Below are 24,629 nucleotides of genomic sequence, written 5' to 3' on the forward strand. Positions count from 1 at the left end.
CTTTGAGATTTTTGCAAATATAAAGTCCATTACAAATTACATTTATTATTATTATTATTATCAACACTTGGCCTAGGAAGACCTCAAGATTCCCAAAGAAGAGATGGAGGAGAAGAAAATTAAGGTTACTGTGAACTTCTGAGATGCATTAGTATGTACAGTATCAAATTGGATGCAAACACACAGCAACATTAACACGTCAACAAGCTAGTAACTGTCAAAAGGAAATAATAAAAGAAGGAAACCCACTACAGCATGAAATGGGGCTACTGTAATGCATAAGATTATATCACAATACACTGATGCGTTGTTTCATACAGATGTGCACAGTGTGACAGATGAGATGGTGCAGCAAGACATTTGTATTTCACAGTTCAAGAATACATGAATTCCTGCTGGTGACTGGATTTTCACACACATTCGCCATCTTCTTCCAGCAGCATTGTGTGTGTGAGTGTGTGTATATGTGTGATTTTTGTGTGTGCGTGGGTGCAATGCAGACACATTGAAAGTACTCACCGTGTACTCTGACCGTATTCCCAGCAGAGGCCATCAGTGTAATGGACAGAAATTGGAGGTGTGTGATGGGGGCAGACAGGTAGAAGAGACAAAAGGGAATGAAATAGTATGAGAGAGATAAGAAGAAACAATTTAGTTCAAAATGGAAAAAGAAAAGCAAAACACTTCAGTTCCAGTGATAGCACACAAGAGGAGACAATTTAGTTATGACAGTCAAAATAAAATAATTATTAGTCACATGGACGTACTGTCCGTACAGTAGAGCTGCAGGTCATTGGAATTTCACCCTAACCTTGAGGCAATGTGATATCTGCAGACTAAAATATATATATATATATATATATATATATATATATATCTATTATCTATTAAATAATTTATATAAAGGGAAGTTTGGGGTCCCCTACTGGAGCTGCTGCCCCCGCGACCCGATACCGGATAAGCGGATGAAGATGGATGGATATATATATATATATATATATATATATATATATATATATATTATAAAGTTTATTACCTTTTCACTTGGTTTGGAATTTTAAAGCAGTTCTGCTTTGGCTAAAAGTTTATTACGTAAACCTTCTATTGTGGTTGTCACACTGTAATGATGACAATTACGCTGACGCTTGTAATAAAACACTTTACATAAATCCCTGTAACATATTTAGGATTACTTTAAAACAGCTGTCTGACGCATCAAACAAATACTGACTGCATCTTCGTGTCAAGTTTGATGTGCAACCTTCAAACCCGATGAAGATGAAAAAAAAAACACTTAAAGTATCAGGTGTATACAGTGTGCCACAACAACATATGACATTGGAATGCCTTTGAAAAGATACTAATAACAGATCCTGTCATACATTATTTACCACATCACACAAACCTTGACACCTGACACTGAGGACAACACGACAAGTAAATTGTTCGTATGAGCATGGTTCATGCCATACTCAAGTTGCTGCTGAATTAAATGTATTTAAATGTATTAGCTGCAAAGAAGTGATGTCAATTCTTGAGAAAATAGTCAAAACACGTTCCATTCTCAGGCACAAACTACAATCAAAAAGCATATTGTGAGGGTATTTTAAACCTGTGTTCATGTTTGTCCTTACACTTCACTGTTTATCTTTCAGTTAAACCTACCTGTCCTCTCCCCATCACTTCCACCACCCCCTCACCTCTGCTCATTGTGGATTGTGTTGGAAAGAATATTGCTTCCATATCCCTTTGCCCTCCCAATGATCTAAAATAATGGCTGCCAACTGGAGCCGTGTACTGTATGTGTGTGTTTATGTTGTTCTAGTAATATCAGCAGAAAGCTATGCTATTACAGAGGAATAGATCTTTATTAAAAGAGAATAATTTTTTTTAATCAATGCCAATTTCTGTTATAATGTTCTGTGGTAATGATGGTGGGACAAATGTAAATCTAAACACATGCTATTTCATAATTGTGTACACTTTTTAAATGCACATTGTAGATATAAGCACAAGGGTGTATAATTGAAGCGTTACCTGTGACAGTGTATGGGTAATAGTTCCAAGCCTTTTCTGTGACATAGAAAATTTTCGGGACCACTGCTCTGGCCCAACTGGGCAGCTTGCTGAAACACAGAGAAAGAAGAGTGATGGATTTGTAAACTGAACAATGAAAAAGGCAGAAAAAGTAGGAGGACAGCTGAGAAAAATACCTTGTGTCAACGTAATAGTCTCTTAAAGTTGCTCAGCTCTTTTCCTTTGCCCTATCACCCAGAAAAAGCAATGACAAGCATCCAGCTGTGTGGAGCCATTAGAGGAGGCCAAACAAGGCAACCATGATGGCCCCTGGGGAGGCTGATTACACGCTCCACCCTGCAGTTGAGTTTTACCAGAGCTTGCACCGTGACAGATACAGTGACGGACACAGAGGCCGAAAGTACAGAAAACTACCTATTACTCAGCACAAATTGATTCTGAATGCGGACGGATGAAGCCAAGAAGCCAAGCTATTTATTGGGCATCCAATCAAAATGCAAACAGAGGAAGCGGAACAACAGGGATAAAACCTTGCTTAGCTGGAAGGAGATTGCCAAGCCAAAGATTTGAGAAATGCATGAACGACAGGTGAAAAGAGTAGATTTCTTCTTTAAACTTTGATACTTTTAGCAATAGAACAGTAAATCCTGATTAACAAGAGAGAAAAAGTGAGTACCCATCACAAACTTCTGATGCCCAAATCACAGTTGGTCCAGATTTCTGCTGACTGAATATCAAACACTCTAGCATGGCAACAGCACCGTCATTGGACACAAAGCCAACATTTAGCTGTACCAAATTTCACTTTAAGGATAATTCTCTTTTAAACCAGCCATTGATTATTTCAACTCCCACATTGTCACCCTCTACCCTTCTTATTCAGTATCTAGCAGCTGTAAATGAATGTGGAGAGTCTGTGAAGGCCACTGGGACATGTAGATGGAAGGTTTCCTCTGGTCTGGCTCCAATGGACTGTCAAACAGCCAGGGGAGTGTGCAGAAACAGAAGACTGGTTACATGTTTTCACACTGCCTTAACTTAAAGCCACACAAACAGGCACATGCACAGACTGCAGCTATAACATGGTAACAGGTGGTTTGTGGGTGGAGAGAGGCAGGCGACAGTGACTGCTCAAATTATCCACTACTTATACTGAGCTCATCTCATCTCATCTCATCTCTCTCGCACACGCGCGTGCACGCAGACACACACACACACACACACACACACACACACACACACACACACACACACACACACACACACACACACACACACACACACACACACACACACACACACACACACACACACACACACACACACACACACACACACACACACACACACACACACACACACACACACACACACACACAACCTTTCTGTCCTTTGAGTTTGTCAATGACACTTCACATTTCCCAAAGGCCCACTTACTTGTCACTTCTACAACACCTTCCTCTCTCTGGATCTCTCTTTGGTATTCTCCATGTGGCTCTCCTTTCATCATTGTCTCATTGTCTTACTTTTGGGAATGAGTGGCCCAGTATTTAATTCTGATCTATGTGGACTGCATCTTATATCAGTCATATCCTCCTAGTACTTCGATCTTCAGTTGAGCATTGACAAGCAATAGATGAGGAGAGTGAAAGGGGATATAGTTCCCAAGGGTCTTTTATCATAAGGGCAGGTTACATTATTGCTCTATAGCCGCACAACACAATAATTAGTTGGCACTAAATAGATGTAATTATCTATTTTGTGTCATAGTTTCTTCTTCTAATTAACACTACTTTAGAGTGCATTACTAATATATTCCTTTCTTTCTTGTGCTGTTTTTCATGTAAACCTTACTCCATCATTGCGTTTTGTAGTCAGTTTTCTGTCTGACAGTGTCACGGCGGTAACACACCACTAACTATAATCTCAGTAATAAACATTTCCAAACCTGTCACAAAAAACTGTATTATGAGCTTTGCAAAGATACATGTTTTGGCATTGCTGTTGTATTGGGCTGGATTAGATTGTACAGGTGTACCTATAATAATAAATATGTATATAATATTAGAACATATTAGAACTATATCGCTGACATTAACTTGCATGCTACTCTCTAACTCATCCATTCTGTTTGTTGTTATAAGTGATCATTTGCGTTAGATTTAATAACCTAAAATCAATGTGCTGCTGAACCAGACTTTCACCTGGAGTGACTTCATCAGTGCACTCGCTGAAAGGTGTGTTTGATATTATGTACACGTGTACACATTTATTTTCACTGTAATGTACAGAAAAAAATGATGCAGATGTGTGATGAGGGGTCACATTAAGAGCAAATTCACAAATGAGTCAAGAGACACAATTTCAGACTCACACAGCAGCTAATTCAATTGTAATCAACACAGCGGAAAATTAAATACTAAATTTCACGCTTATCAAGATTAACAAAGCACAGGAAAACAGGCTTTGAGAGAGATGAAAAGGAACACTCCACTACATTGTGTCCCATTGTTTCTTCTTTCAGAGGATAGAGTAGTATATAAAATACACAGTTACACATTGTAAAGCATTTATTTAATTAAATTGACGTTACATGGGAAGAGGAAGACACTCACTTGTTGAGGTAGATTCGTTTCTCGGTGAACTGGCCTGATCCGTGCTCAGGGTCCTCGTATGGCTCGTTCTGGACAACCTCTACCCCCTCCCCACGTTCACTCTGTTCATGACTGTGTTTGCTGATCATATACAGCTGGCCAATCCTGTACTGTAAGACAGAGAGGAGACAAACAAACAAACAAACAGAGAAGCTTCTTATTAGATTGATTGTTTTATTAAATCTAGTGAGGCAATTAAGGTGGGAGGAGGAGGTCATCCTGACATATCAACATTGATATAGTAACAAAATGTCCTTTTTGGTATGCATCTAAAGCACAATTCTGATAAGGCTACTTTGAATGGAAACCATATGCTCTTAGCTTAAAGTCCAACAATGGAACAGTATTCTTCTCAATTTTAAAGCAGCCATAACAATAAAACCAGAAGGGAAAACACCAGGATTACTGCTGTCACTGCATCGCGTCGCCATAGCGAAAGAAAGCTAGGGTATTATGAACTGTCTGCAACATAGTGACAAAGACCTCATATCAAGTTAGGACCAAGCAGTACAACAATAGTAACAGCAGCAGCAGCAGGCAGTGAGGTGACCCTATACCACGAACCCCTTGTGGCACATCAGTCAAACACACACATCTTTCACTCATCGCTGACTGACCCATTTGGCCCACTGACAATGTCCTCTTTGGTCGCCTTGACAGGCTGGATTCAGCTGTCAACACAGCAACTATTTTCCATACATGTGGAAAACGACAAACGTTGGAGCGAGAGTGCTCCAGGACTGAGATTTCTGACTGCTTGTAGGCCTATTTCCGGGCAGGGGGAAATCGATATGGCCCTGATGGTGACTTATGCCACTCTGCTGGAATGCCAAGGGGTCACTCAACCGCCACACACACAAACAGAGCTCCAACCAAGGATAGCTGTGTTAAGCTACTGGAAAAAAAAGGACCGCCTGGGATGTTGACTCTACATCCAGCCACAAAAAGCAAGCAATAGAGAGAGGAGAAATCTGATAGTGTAGTGGAAAAAGCAGAGCCAACGTGTGAGAGTAAACATATTTAGGTTGTAACCTTTTATATCACAATGCCAATTCTTTCCATCTGCCAACCATGATAGAAAAAGCAAAGGGCTGAAACAGAGTATTCCCAGCTGGAATGTTGATGGCTGCATGTTTCTGATTGAACAGCTTTTGGATGTCTGGCATAATCTTTTCACTTGACACTGATGTTTTAGCTCTACAAAGTGTTTCAGCATAAGTTAACTCAATGTTTTGGTTTTAAGGCCCTCAACTTTACAGTTTTGGTTCAGTCTCACTTTAGTCATTTTCAAAGGCAGAATGCAGCTTGTTTTAATCAAAATACACTCTAAAAATCAATGGTACGCTATGCGTCCAGCACCATACATACAGCAGACAGACAAAGTAAGTGATAGGCTGGTGAACATTTTGGTGCATTTAGCAGCTAAAGAGCCAAATATTTCCCTCAAGAGTTAGCGGAGACCAAAACAAAATGAATGACAATAAACACATGAACAACTCTAAATGAATTATAATGTTCCGTTTCTATTGGATGTATTAAAGACCCACTGTTTGCTAACAGGTTCTCCATCTCAACTTCATAAGGGGATGATAATATGTCAATGTTGTGTTTCCAGCTTGTTGTGCTGTCAAGAAAAGAATAAATGTAGATTTAAACAATTAGAAAATCTACTGAAGGCCTGCAGGTGGGTCATGTTGGATTGAAAAAAGTATAATCTGTAAAACTGCAATATTATTTTATTTATTATTATGTATGAGGAGATGTACATGGGCTTAGAAAAGGTGAAACCCCCAGGGATATACTAAAGGACATAGCTACTGATCCAAAACAGATAAGACCCATCTTTGTCCCGGTGTTTGCAAAAGTGAGCTATGCCTATGTTTGTGTAAAACCTGACGCTGTTCGTGGGGGCTTGTTGTTCAAGGTGCAGAATTGCGATGATGGTCGTTCTAGAGTAACGTCAGAGTCGCATGAATTCCAAACTGACTGTCCGGACTCAGGTCGCATTTTTTAAATATTCAACCTGTAACAGATTTGGACCACATATGAAAGTGGCCCAAATCAGAACTGGAAAAGACTGGACGCCATGTGACTTGGGCTGTTTACACTGTCATCAAAAGAAATCTGATAAGAGCAAAAATCGGATTGGTCACTTGTGCCTACAGTCTGAACGAACCTTAGAACCTTTGTCCAACCTTGGATTTTAATAGCAGGTGGAAATGGGATCATTAGGGTGAGAGAGTTGGAATGAGGGAGTTCATGGCATTCAGACAGCTAACAGAAGAAGAAGCAGGAGGTTGTCATACTGATCAATAATTACTTCCAGATATTCCTGTTTGGGAAAAACAAAGATGAGAGGCAGTTAAACAGCACACATAAATCTCCCTGCTAGATGACAAAAAGCCTCAAGGCATAATAACAACTTGAGAGGACCTGCTCTGATACTTGGATCACATTGATAGCTAGGAACAGTGTATTAACATTAAGTACCATCTTTCATGTTTCCCTCGGCTCATTCAGGTCTCAGACCTATTGTTTAAAGAAGCCAGCTGGTAGGTTTTTCCTACCTACCATTGTATTTAGTCCGTGTGTGCTGTCTATCTGATTTCTGGTGCTGATGAATAAAAGGGTGTTTTCATTGTTTGGAAATCTTGCTCTAATGGCTTGGAGGGAGAAGTGGTCATGAATAATCTCTCATTATTTTTTTCTCTCTAAAGACAGTAGGATCAAAGGCTGACATCTAGTAGAAAATATGTTGTATTGTAGGCTTGAGTATAGCTTGTAGGAGTCAACTACCGGTAATCTGTTCAATCTTCTACAAAAACCGGAGGGCAAAAATGACAATTTACTGTTACTGCTCCAAGCCAAGAACTCTCGCATGTATCCCACTTCAAATAATTGTCATTTTTACACTTTGGTTTTTGTATGGATTAAACAAAGGAGATGTAACGTGTTAATTAGTGAGTTTTAGAGGTGCTGGAAGGCAGATTTTGTCACTTCAGATTGGACAGAGCCCGGCGAGCTGTATCCCCCTTTTTCCTGTGTTTATGCTAATCTAAACTAAGCAGCTGCAGGCTGTATCCATATATTCAAAGGAAGGATGTGAGAATGGTATTCATTTTCTCACCTGATTCTGGAATTATTCCATTAGCCTACGCATTGAAGGGTGTTATGGGTAACCATGGTCACAGAGGCTCGCAGAGGAGCAGCTGACATGTACACCTTCTAAATCTCAAAATCATCTGCGCTGTCACATAAGTTGTTTGGTTGATTTAACTCCCGTCACTATGTGGGTCAGAAACAAAGATGATTACAAACAAACTTACTACATACAAGCACAAAAAAAACTACTATGTGAACATACAGTATTCATGGGACCCCCATGCAACACGGAGAAGCATAATTCTACCTTTACGCTCCGTCTGTAAGCAAACAAGTGAATTTCCCAAAATGTCCAACTTTTGCATGTAATATCAAATGACAATGTCAGTTGAAGGTACGGTGGGAATGTGGGTATATTTAAACACAGTCCCCCACACATAGGAATTAATGACACATCCTGGTCTTTGGAAATTGAGAGTAATTTTCCCAATAAATGCAAAAACAACCTACAGTGCATTTAAGAATCATGCTTACTATGCATATATGAAAAGTAAAATAGAATACCAAGATGAAAGTATATAGCCAATACTGTGATCTAACTGTGTCTCTTTCTTCTTTTCTGTTTTAACAGCAGGTGGCGGGGAGCTGTGGTAATTGTGCTCTAGCCAAGGCGTCTGTTAGTGTTAGTGTAAGATAAGAATCCTGACAACCTTTTTTCCCTTATTGTTTAAACAGTCATATTGTACATATTTGTTTTTGTTTGTATGGTTTATTTCCTTACACACACACACACACACACACACACACACACACACACACACACACACACAATAGAGACAATAAAGACAATACTGGGCACAATGCTAATGTGTAATTAAAATTCAACCACAGACAGGGTAATTACTGCCTCTGAGCTCTGTATTCTAGAAGAAATGACTGTGCTTCTGTTGAGATAAATAGCTTCTTTATTTTGATGTCCATTTTAGGGCTGTGTTTGTGTGTGTGTGTGTGTGTGTGTGTGTGTGTGTGTGTGTGTGTGTGTGTGTGTGTGTGTGTGTGTGAACGACAACGAGAGTGAGAAAGAGATCTGTATTTGTGTCTATATGCATTGGCAGATCAGTGTATTTCACAAAGATATATCTTTTTGAAATCCATCCATATTGCTTTATCTCATCTACCCATATGGTGGATGAATTATTTTGACATCAGAGGGCGCACAGAGATACATATGAACAGTCTGCCTCTCACAGCAGATGCTCACAGACAGTGGCCAAATGTAAATTTCCAAAATGTTAACGGACATATTTGTTTAAGTTGGCAAAGGTTGATCCTTATTTATTAAACCATATGCTGACAAACATATTTCTAAACTTGGACCCCAAATACATTATATAAGTGGATTAACACTGCAACTGAAAATTAATCCTAAAATAAAAATCCCCATGTAAGATTAAAACAAAGTTTTACACTCACATCTTGTTCGGGATGTTGTTAGGCATGTTACATGTATGTATTGGTGCGTACTGGGCTTTTACAACATAGACAATAACCTTACAATACAAATTAGGAAGAACTCCGCAGTACATTGCGGGTTGTAATCTAACCATAATCCCTATAATCACTTCCACATGTATACATGGAAAGCATGAGGCAGGGAGAGGACACCTTTCTGCCCTTCCATGTTTATACATAGAAAGCCTTAAGCGTGGAGAGCAACCGTGGCAGGATCCCACTAGAGTACAGAACAGAGCAGCATCAATGACAGCAGACATGACTGATTAAGTCAGACAACATAAATATTAATTTAAAAGGAGGAGCTGGGGTGGAGGTGGGTTTCAAGCGCTAGCAGAGATGCAGCAAGGTAGGCTAGGAAAAGCAGTTTAAAAAGAGCGCTCTATTTGGAAATCTAATCACATGCTTAGAAGGGAATCAGCTGTGCCATCAGCTGGTGTGCTGGCTTAGGAACCGTCAGCTATGAGCGGAGATAATAGCGGAGCTTGACTCCGTGAGCTGCTTGAACTTACGCTGTGCTTTACTGGGGGCCGGCAATAATGTGACAATGCTGCAACTGATGGAAGTTACAGTTACATTTCAAAATAAAAGTCAACAATATCAACGCAATGACATCATTACCAGGCTGTCTTTGAATTTACCACAGAACCAAAGGAACATAAAAAGAAGACATACTTTATAAATCCTGCAAGGGGAAATTTTTTAACTCTGTTGTTAGTTACATACATTACACACAAACCTGAAATACACACACATGCTCAGGACCTATACATGCACAAATGGAGAGATGTTACAGTGAGGGGGCTTCCCATTAAAGGTGCCCCAAGCAGTTGGGGATTAGGTGCTACCTTGGCCAACCCAGGAACACCTCTCCAGCAACAAAACAGACAAGAGAGATATAAAGGGAAGCCTGCTGAGCTTGTTGAGGCACAGAACTTGAGTTCTGCATTGACTGATGTTTCAGCTGGGTCTAAATATCCCTGTTTTAACAAACAACACAAGTGTGCACACGCGCGCGCACACACGCACACACGCACACACACACTGCTGTTTCAGCAGAAATGGGGGCATGCTGTTTAGAGTGAGTGCATGTTCTCCATTCACGCTGATTCAGCAGACTATGAAGGTGAGTGTTAACGCCCCATAATAGGTTTCATAAATTCACATGCCATAGCAGTGTTGGCCACATACGTATTGTAAGAGGATGCCAAGGATGGCAGTGAAGCCATGTATTGGTGCTAGCTCAACACTATGCTGTGCCACACGTTGCCTTTCCTAATTACATGGCTTTGCTCAAAAACTGTCAGTGCAGCAGCCAAGAGCAATGAAGCGTGACAGGTCTGAGAGCAAGATAACGGAGTGTCAGTGCCTTTTCCTCAGGAGGAACAGGAGGTTCAGATTCTACCAGAGTACGCCTTGCTCCCTTTAGTTAACCTAAAATGTACACTCAAAGATTGCAGGATTTTGTATTTTGTAATATTAGAAACAGAAACAGCAGATAGCTCTTACACAAGATGTAAAGAGGAAGACCCATGGATGTTAATCATTTGTTGGTAGTGAGTTTAATTGCATTAGTTTTTCTTAAATGAGCTTCACTGTGTGTCATTCACTTGCACTTGTCGCAACAAATAAAATGTAATGTTCAACTACATAAATGAACTGAAGTGGAAATAACACCAGCCCTGAAACTCACAGGTCTTCTTACAGTAAAGCCACTTGACAGGAGCAAAACACTGCATTACACACTGTAAACTATGTCAAAGACGCATTGAGGGGTGTAATTTATTGATAGTGATCGTTGCATGTGGGAGGGAGCAATCTCCTGTCGTGCTTCCCTCTCTACCCCTTTCTCGCTGTCTTCCTCCCCACCCCGTGTTCTCATCCTGCATCTCTGCAGTGTCTGAGGTCACTGAACCAAACATTACATAACGTCAAGATAACTCACTACGGATCACTCCCTTAGGCATCATCTTTACTCCCTGCCTGGCAGCACACTGGGTGGTCTACTGAAATGATGCGTTCATATGTATACAAGTAGCAGGAGGAAAAAATGGTGGAGAGACGATTGGATTACATTTGAGTGTCAAATAGAGGTAAAGATGGAATAAGAGAGCAATAAGAGGACTTGATTGAGGGCAGCTGTCTCTCTCCTGCCCTCCCCACTATTTTCCTGCTCCCAGCTATATCATGCATGTCACTTTCTCTTTTTCTCTGCAGACATTCCTTTGCTTTGAATTACTAACTCTTTCCCTCTTTCTGGTTGTTTTCACTTCCTTGTTGTACCTGCATATAAAGACAATGGCATTGAGAAAAAGATGAGATTCCCACATCCCAAAAACTGATGCTGAGGCTACACAAAGTGAACTAGTAAGAGAGAAGAGTCCGAGACACAAGCAAAGATCAAGAGGTGAGTCACAACTCAAATTAATGAATTTTGCCAAATTTCTATTTTTGAAGTCCTCAAAGCCCTTTACAGGGACTATATAGGATACAAATAAAAACGTAAACATTTAATAACAATAATACAAAAAGATTGCAAGAGGGGAATTAGCTGGTAAGTTTAAAGAGGTTGGTTTTGAGGGCCTTTTTGAATGCTAACAGTGTGGGTGCATTTTTGATTTGGTAAGGGAGTGAGTTTCACAGCGAGGGGGTGGCGATTGAAAAGGCGATTTGAAAATGGAGATTTGCGGATATGGAGGAGAACCTGGATTGATTACAGGTACACACACATTTTTTGGAACAAATGGGATGTCCAGGGTGTCCATGTTGGGAGTCAACTCTCGTACTGCATAGAGCAATTCAATTGAGAAGAAATGTAAATATAAATTTTACTTTGCCATCTAGACTTTGTTTAATCTCACCCCCTGCGAAGCTTAATTCAAAAAAAAACTTTGACACAGCCTGTTCCGCCATGCGGTTCAGTATAAAAGGCGCACAAACACGGAATGTGGGGAAACAGTTGCTCTAAGCCAGCAGCAGAGGAAGTGACAAAGCGACATAGTGACATACATTAGCAGCATTGCGGATTTCTGATTGATGTAATCTGTGTCACCCCCATAACATTCATAAACTGTTTCAAATGTTCGACTGTGGAGCCGCACTGATGTGCAGCCGACTACAACTTAAGAATCATTTACTCTACCAGCAGTACACAATATTTGTAGTAAATTCTTCTTGAGCCTTTAACAAAAAGCACCCCGCCATTGTTCAGTTGGTTGATAAACAATTCTCCCGTTACATAAGCCTTTTGTCCTCTGTTTTGGTACAACTTGAATTTCAGATTGCTTGGAGAAAACCATCTCATTCATTATGCATAGAGAGAGAACTGTGTCTTTTTTTTTTTTACAGCCCTGTTGAGATTTATAGAGAAAAGAGCACAAAAAAACAAAGGAGAAAGAAAACCAGTGACCACAAGTGCTATCTTGGTTTGGTCTTGCAATCCCAGCCTCTCCATCTACTTTGTAATAACTCATATTTCCTCTGCCTTGGTGGAGCCTACTGAAATGTGGGGAAGCTGTGGATCCCCACTGTGGATGGCTAAGGGCAAGGCAGATGATCAGCATGGAAGAAGAAGCAACTGCAAAAAGAGAAGCTTGTTAAAAACCCTAGTTGCATGACATAATGCCAGCAGTGACAGGTGCAAAAAGCGCAGGGAGGCTTAGGACTGGGCAGAGAGCAGTGTTTGTGGAGTAGGGCAGTGCTGTGGGAGAAACAGAACATAGTTGTGGACCTTAGATATTTGCAAATACAAGGTTTTTCTGTTCTTGGGGAAAACAGGGTGGTGAGCTGAGAAACTGAGTTGTGGAAGAATCAAAATGGGAATTATAGTGCAAGTTTTGTCATCTCAGTCCAAAAGTGCTGTTTGGAAGTGATTCATCGTCTGGGCACCACAACCATCCACTAGAAGAGGTGGACCAACTGACCACTCAACCGACTTGAAAAAGCCATGTCTTTCAACACCAATTCGACACAAACAGATTTCACCAAAGGATTTATTTTTTTTAGTGCCCATACAGTTAAAAAAGGATTTCCTTTTACAATTTCTGTTTATGTTTTTCAACTGTACATCACTGCAACTTTTTCACAGTTATCCTTGAAATCCCCTCCCAGCTTCTACAGTACTCAGTAGTCACCTTTCCAACCTTTTTTTACTGTCTAAAAACAGAATATACCGGCCCTCATTGTCCATTCTCAATTTTTAACCTAACTGGTCAAACTACTAATATTTAACCTGCAACAGTGTTTGGCTTACGGGGGAAATTTGTGATTGTTAAACAGCTGAAAAACTGAAAGAAATAAATTACATAAAATAGATATAGGGCTGAATTAAAGTAATTTTCCTTCTTGGAAATGTCAGTGTGATTTAGTTTTTACCCCACGTTGACTGTCTATAGGATGGTCTCATAACAGAGGCCATTGGCCAAATCTAACAACACCTACCAAAACTAATCTGACATGGAGCTCATAGAATATGCTCAGGGACAAATCATTAAAGCCAACCCATCAGAAGCTTTTCTCTCTGAGTATCAAAAACACAATCATTCAAAACAGTCAATTTAAGCATCTCCAAACGTTAATTCTAGCTGCAAGCAGAAATTACACCACCCAACCCCAAAGGCTTCACACATACTATATGACAACAATTACGGTAAAGTACTTCTTGCCGCTAACATACAATGTTTATCTGCAAACTGCCATTTACTAGTCAGTGGCTTTCATCCACAATCTGAAAAGCACCACATACAACCCTAGCGATTACCCAATAGTGAGTATGGCTCAAGACACACTAAGTTTCATATTTAGTCCATCTTGGATGAAAGGAGTCAACAATACTACTGTTTGCTCTGACTGCTAAGTTGCTCCAACTTCAGGGACGTCTTGCAGTGGAACCAAAACGCTTCCTGTTAAAAATGCAAAAAGAAGAAGCATTTATGTATTGCTGTTGTAAATATATAATTAAGTAACAACCAATAATATTATATCAAATCTTTTATTTAAAGTCTTCACCTTGACAGAGAGTGAAGTTTGCTTTAGAATTTTTCTTGTAGTAGATGAACCCGGAACTCAACATCACAAAACCAAGTATCAGACCAAACAGTCCCACAGCAATTTTGATCCATTCTGACACAGGAAGAGAGGGGTCTAAAATAGTTTTAAAAAACAGACACTTTCATTTATACAGCTTACATTTGATTAGCCTGCAGTTGACGGTTTGCTTCAAAGTGCCATACTGACCCCAGACCTGAAGCATTGGTTCAGAGAGGGTTAAGTGTTCCACCATGCAGGTCATTTTTTCTCCCTTAGTCGGGGTGGGCTCTAGGTAGGAATGAATCTGATAGTACAAGTCCCCATCAGGCATTACTTCAGAAAAACTAACCGATGAGGTGACTTCCTGCCCGTTGCGCAACCACGTCAGTCGGATTTGTTTTGGATAAAAGTTATAGGCACTGCACACAAGCATGGGCGGGTGTTTCACTGAATTCAGCTTGACGGTGGGTACAGAGCTAATATTACCTGAAAAAACACAAATCAACGTTTATATATATATATATATATATATATATATATACATACACATACATACACATACACACACACACACACACACACTTGCATTTTACTACTTTCACTAATTTATTGCTTGAACTTGACATTTTACGGATAGGCTACAAGTACAAGAGTAATGTAACTCGCCTGGACTGAAAAGAGAGAAAACCTTAAAAAACAAACAAACAATCATGAATGTCCATGTTTTACAGAGAGTAGAAAACTACAGAAACAAAACTGTTCTGATGTGCAGAATGTATATGCCAATCTCTAGGTATGGGATTATACAAGCCACTGTGTATTATATATTTAAAAAAAAACTTTTACTAGACAGGGCAGCTGTAAATCGGAAAAAAAAGGGATATTAGAGAGAGGGGTAAGACATGCAGCAAATGGCCGCAGGTCAGACTTGAACCCTGAGCCCCTGCATCGAGGACTGAGCCTCTCAATATAGGTGCCCGCTCTTAGCGCTGTACCAGGTGAGCTAGCCAGGCTCATAGCATTTTATAATTTATATTTATAACTAGCAAAAAAAACAGTAGTACACTTTTCAATTTCTGCATATAATAATTTTTTGTCACACATACGGTCATGTATCATAGATGAGTATGTTGTAAATTATTGTATACTTCTGATTGTGAACATAACAATAGGGTCCATGAGCAAAATATTCAGTTCCTCACATGTAATGGACCCTTTTATGACATTTTGACTCGTGGACCAGCAAAAACACAGGTGTACATAACGTTTAACTTTGGCTCCATTCCATTGAGGGACCCAGTAAGTCAGTGGGTGAGCTTGTACATTATCAAAGCAATCATTAATGTAATTCATTCCTCCTGTGCTTTTTCCTGCTTTAACAAGTCAAAATGCCCTGCTTGAAAATAGTGTATGTGCATGTAAATTATTTTGTACATTTGATTAATAATCTTACCCAATTGTTGGATAAATTCTATGTTCTTAGTACACAATATGTTCTTTTCAAATGCTCTCTCCATTGCGTCATAAGGGTCTTTGTTCCAAGCTTTTAAATATTCAATTGACATGGCTGTGAATCCTGTCCAGTTGCCTCTTGTGCTGTTGTACTGTTGTATTAATTTCTTGTTGAAACGGGCTGATAGGATGTATTCAATATCTTTAAAACCTGGACCCTTGAAATAACAACATGCTGTGACTTGTGCATAATCTTCATCTGTGAAAACTGTAATAAAAGGCAGACAAAATGCATTAATGTTGAATTGATCACTGTTTTATCACTTACACTTGACATTTTACGGATAGGCTACAAGTAGAAGAGTAATGTAACTCACCTGGACTGAAAAGAGAGAAAACCATGAAAAAAAGATAATTGTGAATGTCCATGTTTTACAGCGAGTAGAAAACTACAGAAACAAAACTGTTCTGATGTGCAGAATTAAATATGTTCACAGACACTCCCAAATGCACCCGCCCTTTTTTTTGCTCAGTTGAAACTCTCTCTGTCCATTACAATAATGATAGTGATTCTTGCTGATTATTAGTATTCCTGATTAGTATAACTGATTGTTGTTCTGTCTTAGATTTGTGATTTATCAAAGAGCTGTTCCTTGGTTAAGTATGGTAGGTCTTTGATTGGAGGATCTTTCAACTGCACTACACAACACACCACAAGAAAATCCACAATCAACAAAGCAGTAGAAACATGTATTAACATTGAAAATCATTTTCTCAAGATCACAGGAGGAGGGAAAGGGCTTGATTTTGGTAAGTGATGTGGCAAAGCAATTTTGTCAAAACAACCTAAAAGTTCTTGTCAATGGCTTAACAAATGTGGCAGCTGACCAAAACTGTTGGTGAAGCTTCTTTAAAGGAATTAGACCAAACAGGAATAACTGCCCATTTAGCAGGAGGAAATGACATGCCATTCAAAAGTAGATGTGCCTAAGATAACAGACCCAAATTTCTTCATACCATTCATGCTTGCTTGTTGGTCACAGGAGTCTGATTTGCAAAAAACCTTTACCAGTCTTAAATTGCTACAGCACTGTGGTGGATTATGTTTAGCTAGTAGGTTTAATTTGGGTGACCATACATATATAATTTGTAATCAAGCAAAGCAGTGTGTTGTAGACTTACTGTACATTAAAATGAAGTAATTGTTTGTGAATGATTTGACCAAGATAAGTTAATACTGCATGTACTGTAGACTCCAGGATATGACTCAAAGCCTTGTGGGACCTCACAGCAAATACTAACTGAGGTGGAAAAGACGTTTTCAATCTTCATTAAACGTTGTTTATTTGAGGCTAACATGTCAGATACAGATATTTACAATAACTCAATGACTCAGTGACAATCAGATTCATCTATTAGGAGTTATTAATAGTAGAAAAAAGAAGTGACAACAACCTAAAAAAATAAAGCTGTTTTGTATTTTGACACACTGAGAAACAAGAGAACACAGTGATAAAGAAAGGTCATTCAGTGAACTACAGATGTTTACGTTTTTAAGGTATTTGGGGCATTTCTCTTTTACTCAATAGCAGATGAGGTGTCAGGAAAGAAGAGAAGAGAGAAAGTGTGGATGACATGAAACAAATGTTGCTGGCCAGAAACCAACCAGGGACAAAATGATCACTGCGCTGTGTATGATATACATCTTAACATTAAGACTTTCCTTTCACAAAAAAGAATGTTCCTGCAGCAACTCCAAGAAGTCCAAGGAACAGGCCGAGTCCACAAAAGACAGTGGGACTAATACTAGTCTGATATATGTCAGCCTCTGGGGAGGACAAGAGAAAAACATTTTAGAAGTTAGGAAACCAAATCTTAAAATGCCTTCAGTATTGACTAATTCCTATGTAAGACCATTCAAGAGAGTATTATTATATACTATATTGCTATACTATGTTATAGGATAATATAACATACTTAATATAATATATATACTACATTAAGCATTTTTTCCTCACCCCAAAACTTGGTCTGAGGCTTCTCCAGCGACGCATGTTCCACAGTGCAGCTGTAGATGTCTCCTTCCTTTGGGACGAAGTTTAGGTAGGAGAAAACATGAAATGTTCCATCAGGATTGTTTATGCATTTGTCGAAAGGATCTTCCACTGTTAAGTCTATATCATTCTTGGTCCACTTTATGTTGATGGAGGGAGGGAAGAAATGATTGATGAAGCAGATGAGGGTATTTTCTTCCTCTTCTATCACTTCATCTCTGGGGTAGATGATGATTTCTGGGGGCTCTGACACAATACAGTGCACTTTCAATAGTCTTTACTTTAGTTAAAGAAACTAAATAAAACATTGCTAAATGGATACAGTATCTTTATCAAAAGTTGACAGTGAATGTAACATATCAACATATTGAATATCACTTACCTTTAGTCTTCATTGTAGCAGACTTGTCTAATTTGTATCTCATCAGTTCACCTCTGCACACAATTCGGTAACGTAATGCAATTTCATAAGCATAGGGAACATGGAAATTTGTAGGGACTTTACTATCCCAAACAAGAAGCCCTTTTTTAAAGTCAGCATAGTATAGTTCATCACCATCGAGTGTCATAGTGAGTTGAGTGTCACTTGAGTCAAAGCACCCAAAGCTTTGACATAACTCATGACTTCCTAGGAAAATGAAACAGTCCATGCATTAGCTCAGCAACAACTGTTCATAAAAAACATTCATACATTCATAAAAAGATTTACAAAAAAGTTGTAAATATGTGTTTGGTTCCAATTCTTTCATTTTTTAAATGCAAAAAGAACAGTTAAGGTAATAGCCATACTTACTTTGTGCGTGGATAAAAACTGCTCCTGAGAGAATAAGTATAATTTTGAAGTACATATCGTTCGGTTTGTACGTACAAATCAGAATCAGAAAAGGGTTAAGTTTGTCAACTCCTCTTGGTCTCTGCAGTTAGTTTTCAATAAAGCTAAGACTTATCAAGGTTGGCTGCGCTACCCGCAACCTTCCGCATACCTACAATTATTATTGGCAACAAACAGAATCACAAGGGGACGTCCACCAAAGGGTAAGTCAGGAGAAGTTTTAATTAAGAATACCACTTTAAAAGGTGTCCTGTGGAGTTGTCTTGTAAACAATCAAAAGTTGTGTTTACATTCGGTAATTTTCACTAAAACTCATTGTGCGTATCCCTAAACTCTAATTATAAAAATCTGTTATTGTTACATCAAACACATCAATCTTTGGGTTTGGTTTCTTCCTGGTGACTTGCCATCTGACTCTTGACATCATTGGAACCATTAAGTTCCTTATCGTTTTACAGTTGGTTCGGCAGGTTCATACATTTCACACCCTCATAGGACCTACGAGGTTCCTCATAGTTTCAGTTTGTTTGGCAGGTTTATAAATCAGAGCAGTTTCTTCCTTCAGAAAAGGGTAAAAGCTCAACATGATCACACTTTCTTTGTCTATTTCTATTATTTTAAATACTTAAAAAAAAAAATCAAATAAATCATCTAAAATTGTATGTTATTTTGTACTTATACTTCACTTAATCTACCAAATGTAAGATAAATGGTCATAGAAAAATTTGGGTCAAAGCAACCCTGTTTTCTCAGATGCCATGTAAACACCATATGCTGAATAAAATCAGAGTTCCCATAACCCGGTTATTGGACCTCGATAATACCCTTTAGTAACCGGGGTATTTCTGCATGTGTATACCTTAACCCCATGTCTGCCCCTCCCCACTCTGCTGCAGTGGTTTTTGTGAGTGGTGATACAAACTGTTGCTATGATACAAAAAAAACAGCGCTGTCCGCTACTCACAGGTTAGTAAGTAATAAATGCTGATGACAGCTTCTAACTGAAATGCGTTCATTTTTTATCCACATTATATAAAAAGATAAGCACTCTGTGTGCCACAATTTCTCTCTCTCTTTGATCCTTGTCACTGCACACTGTCTAAGATTTGGTCCTGTGCGGGCTACTCCTTTGATATCTTTCTAAATTCAAACATTGCACGGCTGGACGTTTTCTTTTACTGCTGATTTGTGTAAACAGCTGGTAGCGCTGTTGCTGCTCAAGCCGACTAGATATGTTACATGTGCAATTTCTGTCTGATGTGGGCTTTGTCATGCAGTATGTTAACACCTTGTCTGCTGTTTGGGTTTATGTTTACTAAAATGGTTAATTATTAACAATGCTGTGCACTGTAGAGCCAATGCTGCTGGTTCTGACAGTGCAAATATACAGTATATTTAGCCTGAAAAGTATATGATAGACAGGTTTTGTCTATGATGTTGCCTACAGCCTTTATAGACTTTGGTAAGCATGTTGTATTGACAGTGTTTTTCTATTATTGCCTTTGTAATGCAATATGTTGCAAACATTTTTTTTTTCCTTTTTCAATTTCTAAAATCCTTTTTGGGGGGGAAAAGATGGCCTACTCACTTTTGTACTGGCTCACCCAAAATACAATTTGTGCCGATGACACTGGTTGTGCATTGGCAGAGCGCATTATTACTGTGCATGTAAATGCACTTATGTGTTAGTATTATAATTTTCATTATAAGATATAATTATCTAAAGCAGGTTTGATTCATATCTATTAACATTGTTAACATCGAAGTGAAAGCCATTTTTGTACATTCTAATAATAATAATAAATAATCTCAACTCAATATATTTGATAAGTACTGTGCAGCATATATGACAAATAATTCTGATATTTAAGGCCTAGTCATGGAGCTCTCTTTCATTAAAAAGGTTTTTCTTTAATAGTGTGACTGTGGATCATATAGGACTGAATAAAACGCCAAGTATGGCCTGGCACGCATGCACACATTAGAAAAGGCAAAACATTACCCATTTCACAAGAAATAACACACTGGAAGTGAGTTACGTTTGTCATATGGCTTTAAATAACTTAATCGGATAACTTAAACAGGACAGGAAACTGGATTTCAGGCCAAATCTAGCTGGAGAAATTGTCTTTCCTCAATCCCTTACACTGATAATAGAAGCTATTGAGCATATTCATGACATTGAAGTCAGGTAAACTGCAGAAAGTTGACTGCGAAGTGTGAGAAAAACATGGATATGAATATATATAGTAGTGAGGCTTACGTCAGAACAGCTGCAGATGGTTATACAGCACCCTTTCAAACACACGTACACACAACCAGACTTAACTCACATCATCTTTACAGGCATTTAGCCAATGATATTTTACTATGAGAGCATGTCCATGACCTCTGTGCCTACAATAGCATAAACTGTGTATGCACACGTGTGTGAATACAAAGCAACTGTGTGCAAATGGTTGTGCATTATTGTGGAAACTAGGGTACCATGTATTATGTTTAAGTAAAACTATACTGTGAGACATGAACACTAAGGCAATGTTCATTATCTATTAGCAGATCAACAATAACAACAAAATAGAGCTAAAAGTAGTTTTTTGAAAAATCATCACTGCAATTAAATAGCAGAATAGACACTAACTCCAGATCACTGGGGTCCGCTGACAATAGCAACACACGCCATAGGGAGAGGGAAAAGGATCCATGCTGCTAGTCGCCTGTAGCCATGGCACTTACTAGTAGCTGCCCTGGAACTTTAAAGCTATGGTTTGAGTGTCTGTCTTCCCCATGAGGAATTCAAAGTGATGACAACAACACTGTCGGCGTGTCCATAGTGATACACCCTTCCGTGATGGCGCCCCCAAATTTTGTACCAAAAGAAATTTGTGTCCGAGCCTGACAGTTAAAATCTAATTTTTTTCTCATACTAATGACACATGTAGGCTATGTTTTTGTGAAGAAAGCTTGCTTTTACTAAGCAACTATGGGAAGGCATTCTAAAATGTCAACAGATGAGCACATCAGCGCAAACGGGGCAACAAGTGCACATTAATAAGCCGTTTCATTTAAAATGTTCAACGTGTTAACCTTTCCTGCTTGCGTCGACCGTGATCAGAAAACCAGTGGAGACTTATTACCTCCAGGGTTGACGTTACAAAATTAATAACGTCAGGGTGAAAATCCCATTTCTGGTGAGCAAATGAATGCACACTTATTCCACCGACTCTGCTCTCGTTGCATCTACATGTCTGCTTTCTTTTTCTCTTCTTTATACACACACACACACACACACACACACACACACACACACACACACCTTAAAAAGGAGCATTTTACAACAAATGCCTTATCACACTGACGTGACAAACCGAACCCGACCATCATTTCTAATTTGTTTGAACCTGGCCTGTTGGGTACCGTTGGAACCTATTGGGCTCAGGTCGATATCCATGCCTTACCTTGGAAGAAAAATTGGCCCAGGTCCACTCTGATGGAAATATTGTCCTTGTGTGTTTCTTAAAGATACATGATGCTTTTTTTGAGTCTCTCCAAAGAAAGATGGTATTTTATGTAATGGATTTTGATGGTGTGTGTACCTGTCTCATTGGGTGGGTGTTAAAATACGGGAAAGGCTGTCCAATACACACACACACACACACACACACACACACACACACACACACACACACACACACACACACACACACACACACACACACACACACACACACACACACACACACACACACACACACACACACACACACACACACACACACACACACACAATCATGGTAAAAACACATTCTGTAAATACACATGCACTCTGACATCTGTGTTAGATGACGTTTAATTGCCATAGTGAAGCACTAAACTATTCTATTTAAAAGGTGGGTGGATACTTATTGTAAAATATCTTTGTGTGAGATGACAATTAATGTTATCAATTGTGTGCCCTTTAGCAAACTCTTTTCTTCTGCTGTTTTTCCCGAGAACCACACAGCCGTGTGGGTCAATTCGGCCAATTCATCATTAAAAGAGATTACTAATCAGTTGTGAACTGCAGAGTTCCTATAGCAACCACTACTACCTGTTATTGTAGTCTGCACACTGCGTATCTGTGCATACATGCATACACACCCACATACTGTATAAGCGTATGGACCTACATTTGTGTGGGTGTGTGTCATGGTCAATAACTCTTGATGTGATGTATTTACTCAGCAGTCTTCAACAGAACAGGGCTGCCCTTTGATACAGTGTGGCTTTGACATTGTCTTAGAGCAACTGCAAAAGCATTTGTTCCCAACCCCCAACAGAGTAAGAATGTCACAATGAATTGTGTGTGCGATTGTGAAAATTCACAGGATGGGAGAAAGTAATGTGCAAGTGCAGGTCTGAGAATTTAACGCTGTAATGTAATCTCTGACTAAGTAAATGCAAACGGATGTTAATAAAGGTATGTTTTTTGGACACATTTGCGTGTGTGTGTTTCTTGCATGGATTGGGGGTATAATGTGTGTAAGAAACAGTGCCACTTTAGCAAACTACAATGTAGAGAGAGAAAAAAAAATCAGGAAATCAATAACATTGTAACAAACATAATAGAATGAATGGTTCAGAAAATGACATAGATGGGTTAGGATATAAAATGAGTAATTTATTTTTCCTATGCTCTGCTAGAAGATTACCTTTGTAGTACTATGCCGAGTCTTTGCAACCTTTAATTGTCTATCTCAATCAAAGCATAATTCCAGTTTAAGACATGTACAATTATTTCCCTAGTAACACAAGACTCAACGCTGAATTTGACACTGGATTACTTGTGAAGGTGGATGTTCTGTAGCAAATGCCTTGAGGAAAAAAAGCTAATGACTGATCCATGTCACTTACCATTATCATATACACAATCCATCACCAATCAGAGTGAACAATGCGTCCTGATACATTGTGATCACATTAAAGTGGGGCATGCCCAGCTGCTCCACTTCTCATGCTGCATCTCTCCAACCACCTGTCCCATAACTCTACTGACACATTCACAATGTCAGCACAGCTTCTATTCTCAGTAGCCATTGTTTCTCCTTGTTTAGACAAGATTCTGACAGTAAATGTTTAGGAAGACAGGAACAGAGAAGGTGGGATACAGGGAGGGACAGACAATTAAGAGTTTCCTTTTCTGATAAGGTCAATGATGATAGCTTCCTGTTAAACTGGTGGTAGTGCAGACTGCTCTGTAGAACACACAAACACACAAATGGATTTTTTTGCAACTGTGTTGCAGTCACCAAACATTCAAATTGTTTGCAAAAGACTTGTGAATGGCTCAAATGATTGGTACTTGGGTCCAAGGAAGTTTGAGCTGCTTATGTTTACTTACGATGTTACGTTTGCGTCCTACAAAATATCCGTCACCCTTAAAAGAGAACAAAAACGTATATTGATATTTTTTACAAGGGACAAATTTGTCTTGAACTTCAATGCCCACACAATATCACCAAAATGTTACATTTAGATTACATGCACATTGCAAACGTCCATTTAGAATAAAAGAGTATACTCCCAAGATCAGCAGCATTCACTTGGGCTGCTGGGTTAGAGTCCAGAAAAAGAGCAAGCTGAGCAATGTAGCTAGATTTGTCTTTTTTAAAGAAAGTCCACCCAAGAAGAATGGTAGCGTCAATCCTTTCAGTAAGTGCCACAAAACAACATATGTTTACATTAAAGTCACAAATGCCTCCTGAGCAAAAGTTTATCACCAATTAGATGATGTGTGACGGGTGGATTAATTCAACAACATATTGGACTTTAACACGGGAGACAGATGTTCAAGTCCCCTTTTAAACTGGCAGTCAGTGTTGGGTTATCTCTTTAAACACACTTGAAAATACATGCTTTCTCGGCTAAATGTTTTTCCCCAAAAAAGGGATACAGCTCCCATATACTTTGGCCCTCTGG

The 24,629-nt window shown here is 39.1% G+C and overlaps 3 protein-coding genes and 1 long non-coding RNA gene across 5 annotated transcripts in view; 1 reads left to right on the forward strand and 3 right to left on the reverse strand.

Annotated features, from left to right (window-relative positions):
* Positions 1-24,629, reverse strand: part of LOC116703610 (cytoplasmic phosphatidylinositol transfer protein 1) — a 46,871-nt gene that overhangs the window by 10,517 nt on the left and 11,725 nt on the right. Inside the window, exons 3-5 of the mRNA XM_032538449.1 lie at positions 4,653-4,801; positions 2,038-2,126; positions 520-527 (exon numbers count right to left, since the gene is read on the reverse strand). Coding sequence (XP_032394340.1) covers positions 520-527; positions 2,038-2,126; positions 4,653-4,801 — 246 coding nt within the window. The remainder of the gene's footprint in view (positions 1-519; positions 528-2,037; positions 2,127-4,652; positions 4,802-24,629) is intronic.
* LOC116703634 (uncharacterized) lies at positions 6,657-23,248 on the forward strand. The gene is made up of 3 exons (XR_004335473.1): positions 6,657-6,800; positions 15,106-15,108; positions 23,234-23,248. It is a non-coding gene; the product is annotated as an uncharacterized LOC116703634 (long non-coding RNA).
* LOC116703618 (class II histocompatibility antigen, B-L beta chain) lies at positions 13,340-16,254 on the reverse strand. Its single transcript, XM_032538461.1, has 5 exons — positions 16,163-16,254; positions 15,787-16,053; positions 14,541-14,819; positions 14,313-14,447; positions 13,340-14,218 (listed from the first exon to the last, which is right to left on the reverse strand). The coding sequence occupies exons 1-5, from the start codon at positions 16,212-16,214 to the stop codon at positions 14,157-14,159; spliced, it is 795 nt and encodes a 264-aa protein (XP_032394352.1). The 5' UTR covers positions 16,215-16,254; the 3' UTR covers positions 13,340-14,156.
* On the reverse strand, positions 17,103-18,831 carry LOC116703621 (H-2 class II histocompatibility antigen, A-K alpha chain). 2 transcript variants are annotated; one of them, XM_032538463.1, is made up of 4 exons: positions 18,633-18,831; positions 18,222-18,467; positions 17,804-18,085; positions 17,103-17,613 (listed from the first exon to the last, which is right to left on the reverse strand). In XM_032538463.1, exons 1-4 carry the CDS (start codon positions 18,685-18,687, stop codon positions 17,498-17,500), a joined length of 699 nt encoding a protein of 232 aa, XP_032394354.1. In that variant the 5' UTR covers positions 18,688-18,831; the 3' UTR covers positions 17,103-17,497. The 2 variants fall into 2 exon arrangements, with proteins under 2 accessions (XP_032394354.1, XP_032394355.1); XM_032538464.1 differs by having other exon boundaries at positions 18,222-18,463; positions 18,633-18,828.

This window comes from Etheostoma spectabile, chromosome 15 (genome assembly GCF_008692095.1).
Source record: "Etheostoma spectabile isolate EspeVRDwgs_2016 chromosome 15, UIUC_Espe_1.0, whole genome shotgun sequence".
Classification (NCBI taxonomy): Eukaryota; Metazoa; Chordata; class Actinopteri; order Perciformes; family Percidae; genus Etheostoma; species Etheostoma spectabile.

What these genes read in the sequence shown, in the direction of transcription:
- LOC116703618 (XM_032538461.1), bottom strand. Translation starts at nt 16,214, where the DNA reads ATGGACATTCACAATTATCTTTTTTTCATGGTTTTCTCTCTTTTCAGT. An exon ending in ACCAATGCTTCAGGTCTGGG is followed by an intron (nt 14,448 to 14,540) that starts GTCAGTATGGCA and finishes AAACTATTTTAG; the next exon opens with ACCCCTCTCTTCCTGTGTCA. An exon ending in AAACTTCACTCTCTGTCAAG is followed by an intron (nt 14,219 to 14,312) that starts GTGAAGACTTTA and finishes TTCTTCTTTTTG; the next exon opens with CATTTTTAACAGGAAGCGTT.
- LOC116703621 (XM_032538463.1), bottom strand. Translation starts at nt 18,687, where the DNA reads ATGTACTTCAAAATTATACTTATTCTCTCAGGAGCAGTTTTTATCCAC. An exon ending in AGTTTTTATCCACGCACAAA is followed by an intron (nt 18,468 to 18,632) that starts GTAAGTATGGCT and finishes TCATTTTCCTAG; the next exon opens with GAAGTCATGAGTTATGTCAA. An exon ending in GCCTCAGACCAAGTTTTGGG is followed by an intron (nt 17,614 to 17,803) that starts GTGAGGAAAAAA and finishes TGTCCTCCCCAG; the next exon opens with AGGCTGACATATATCAGACT.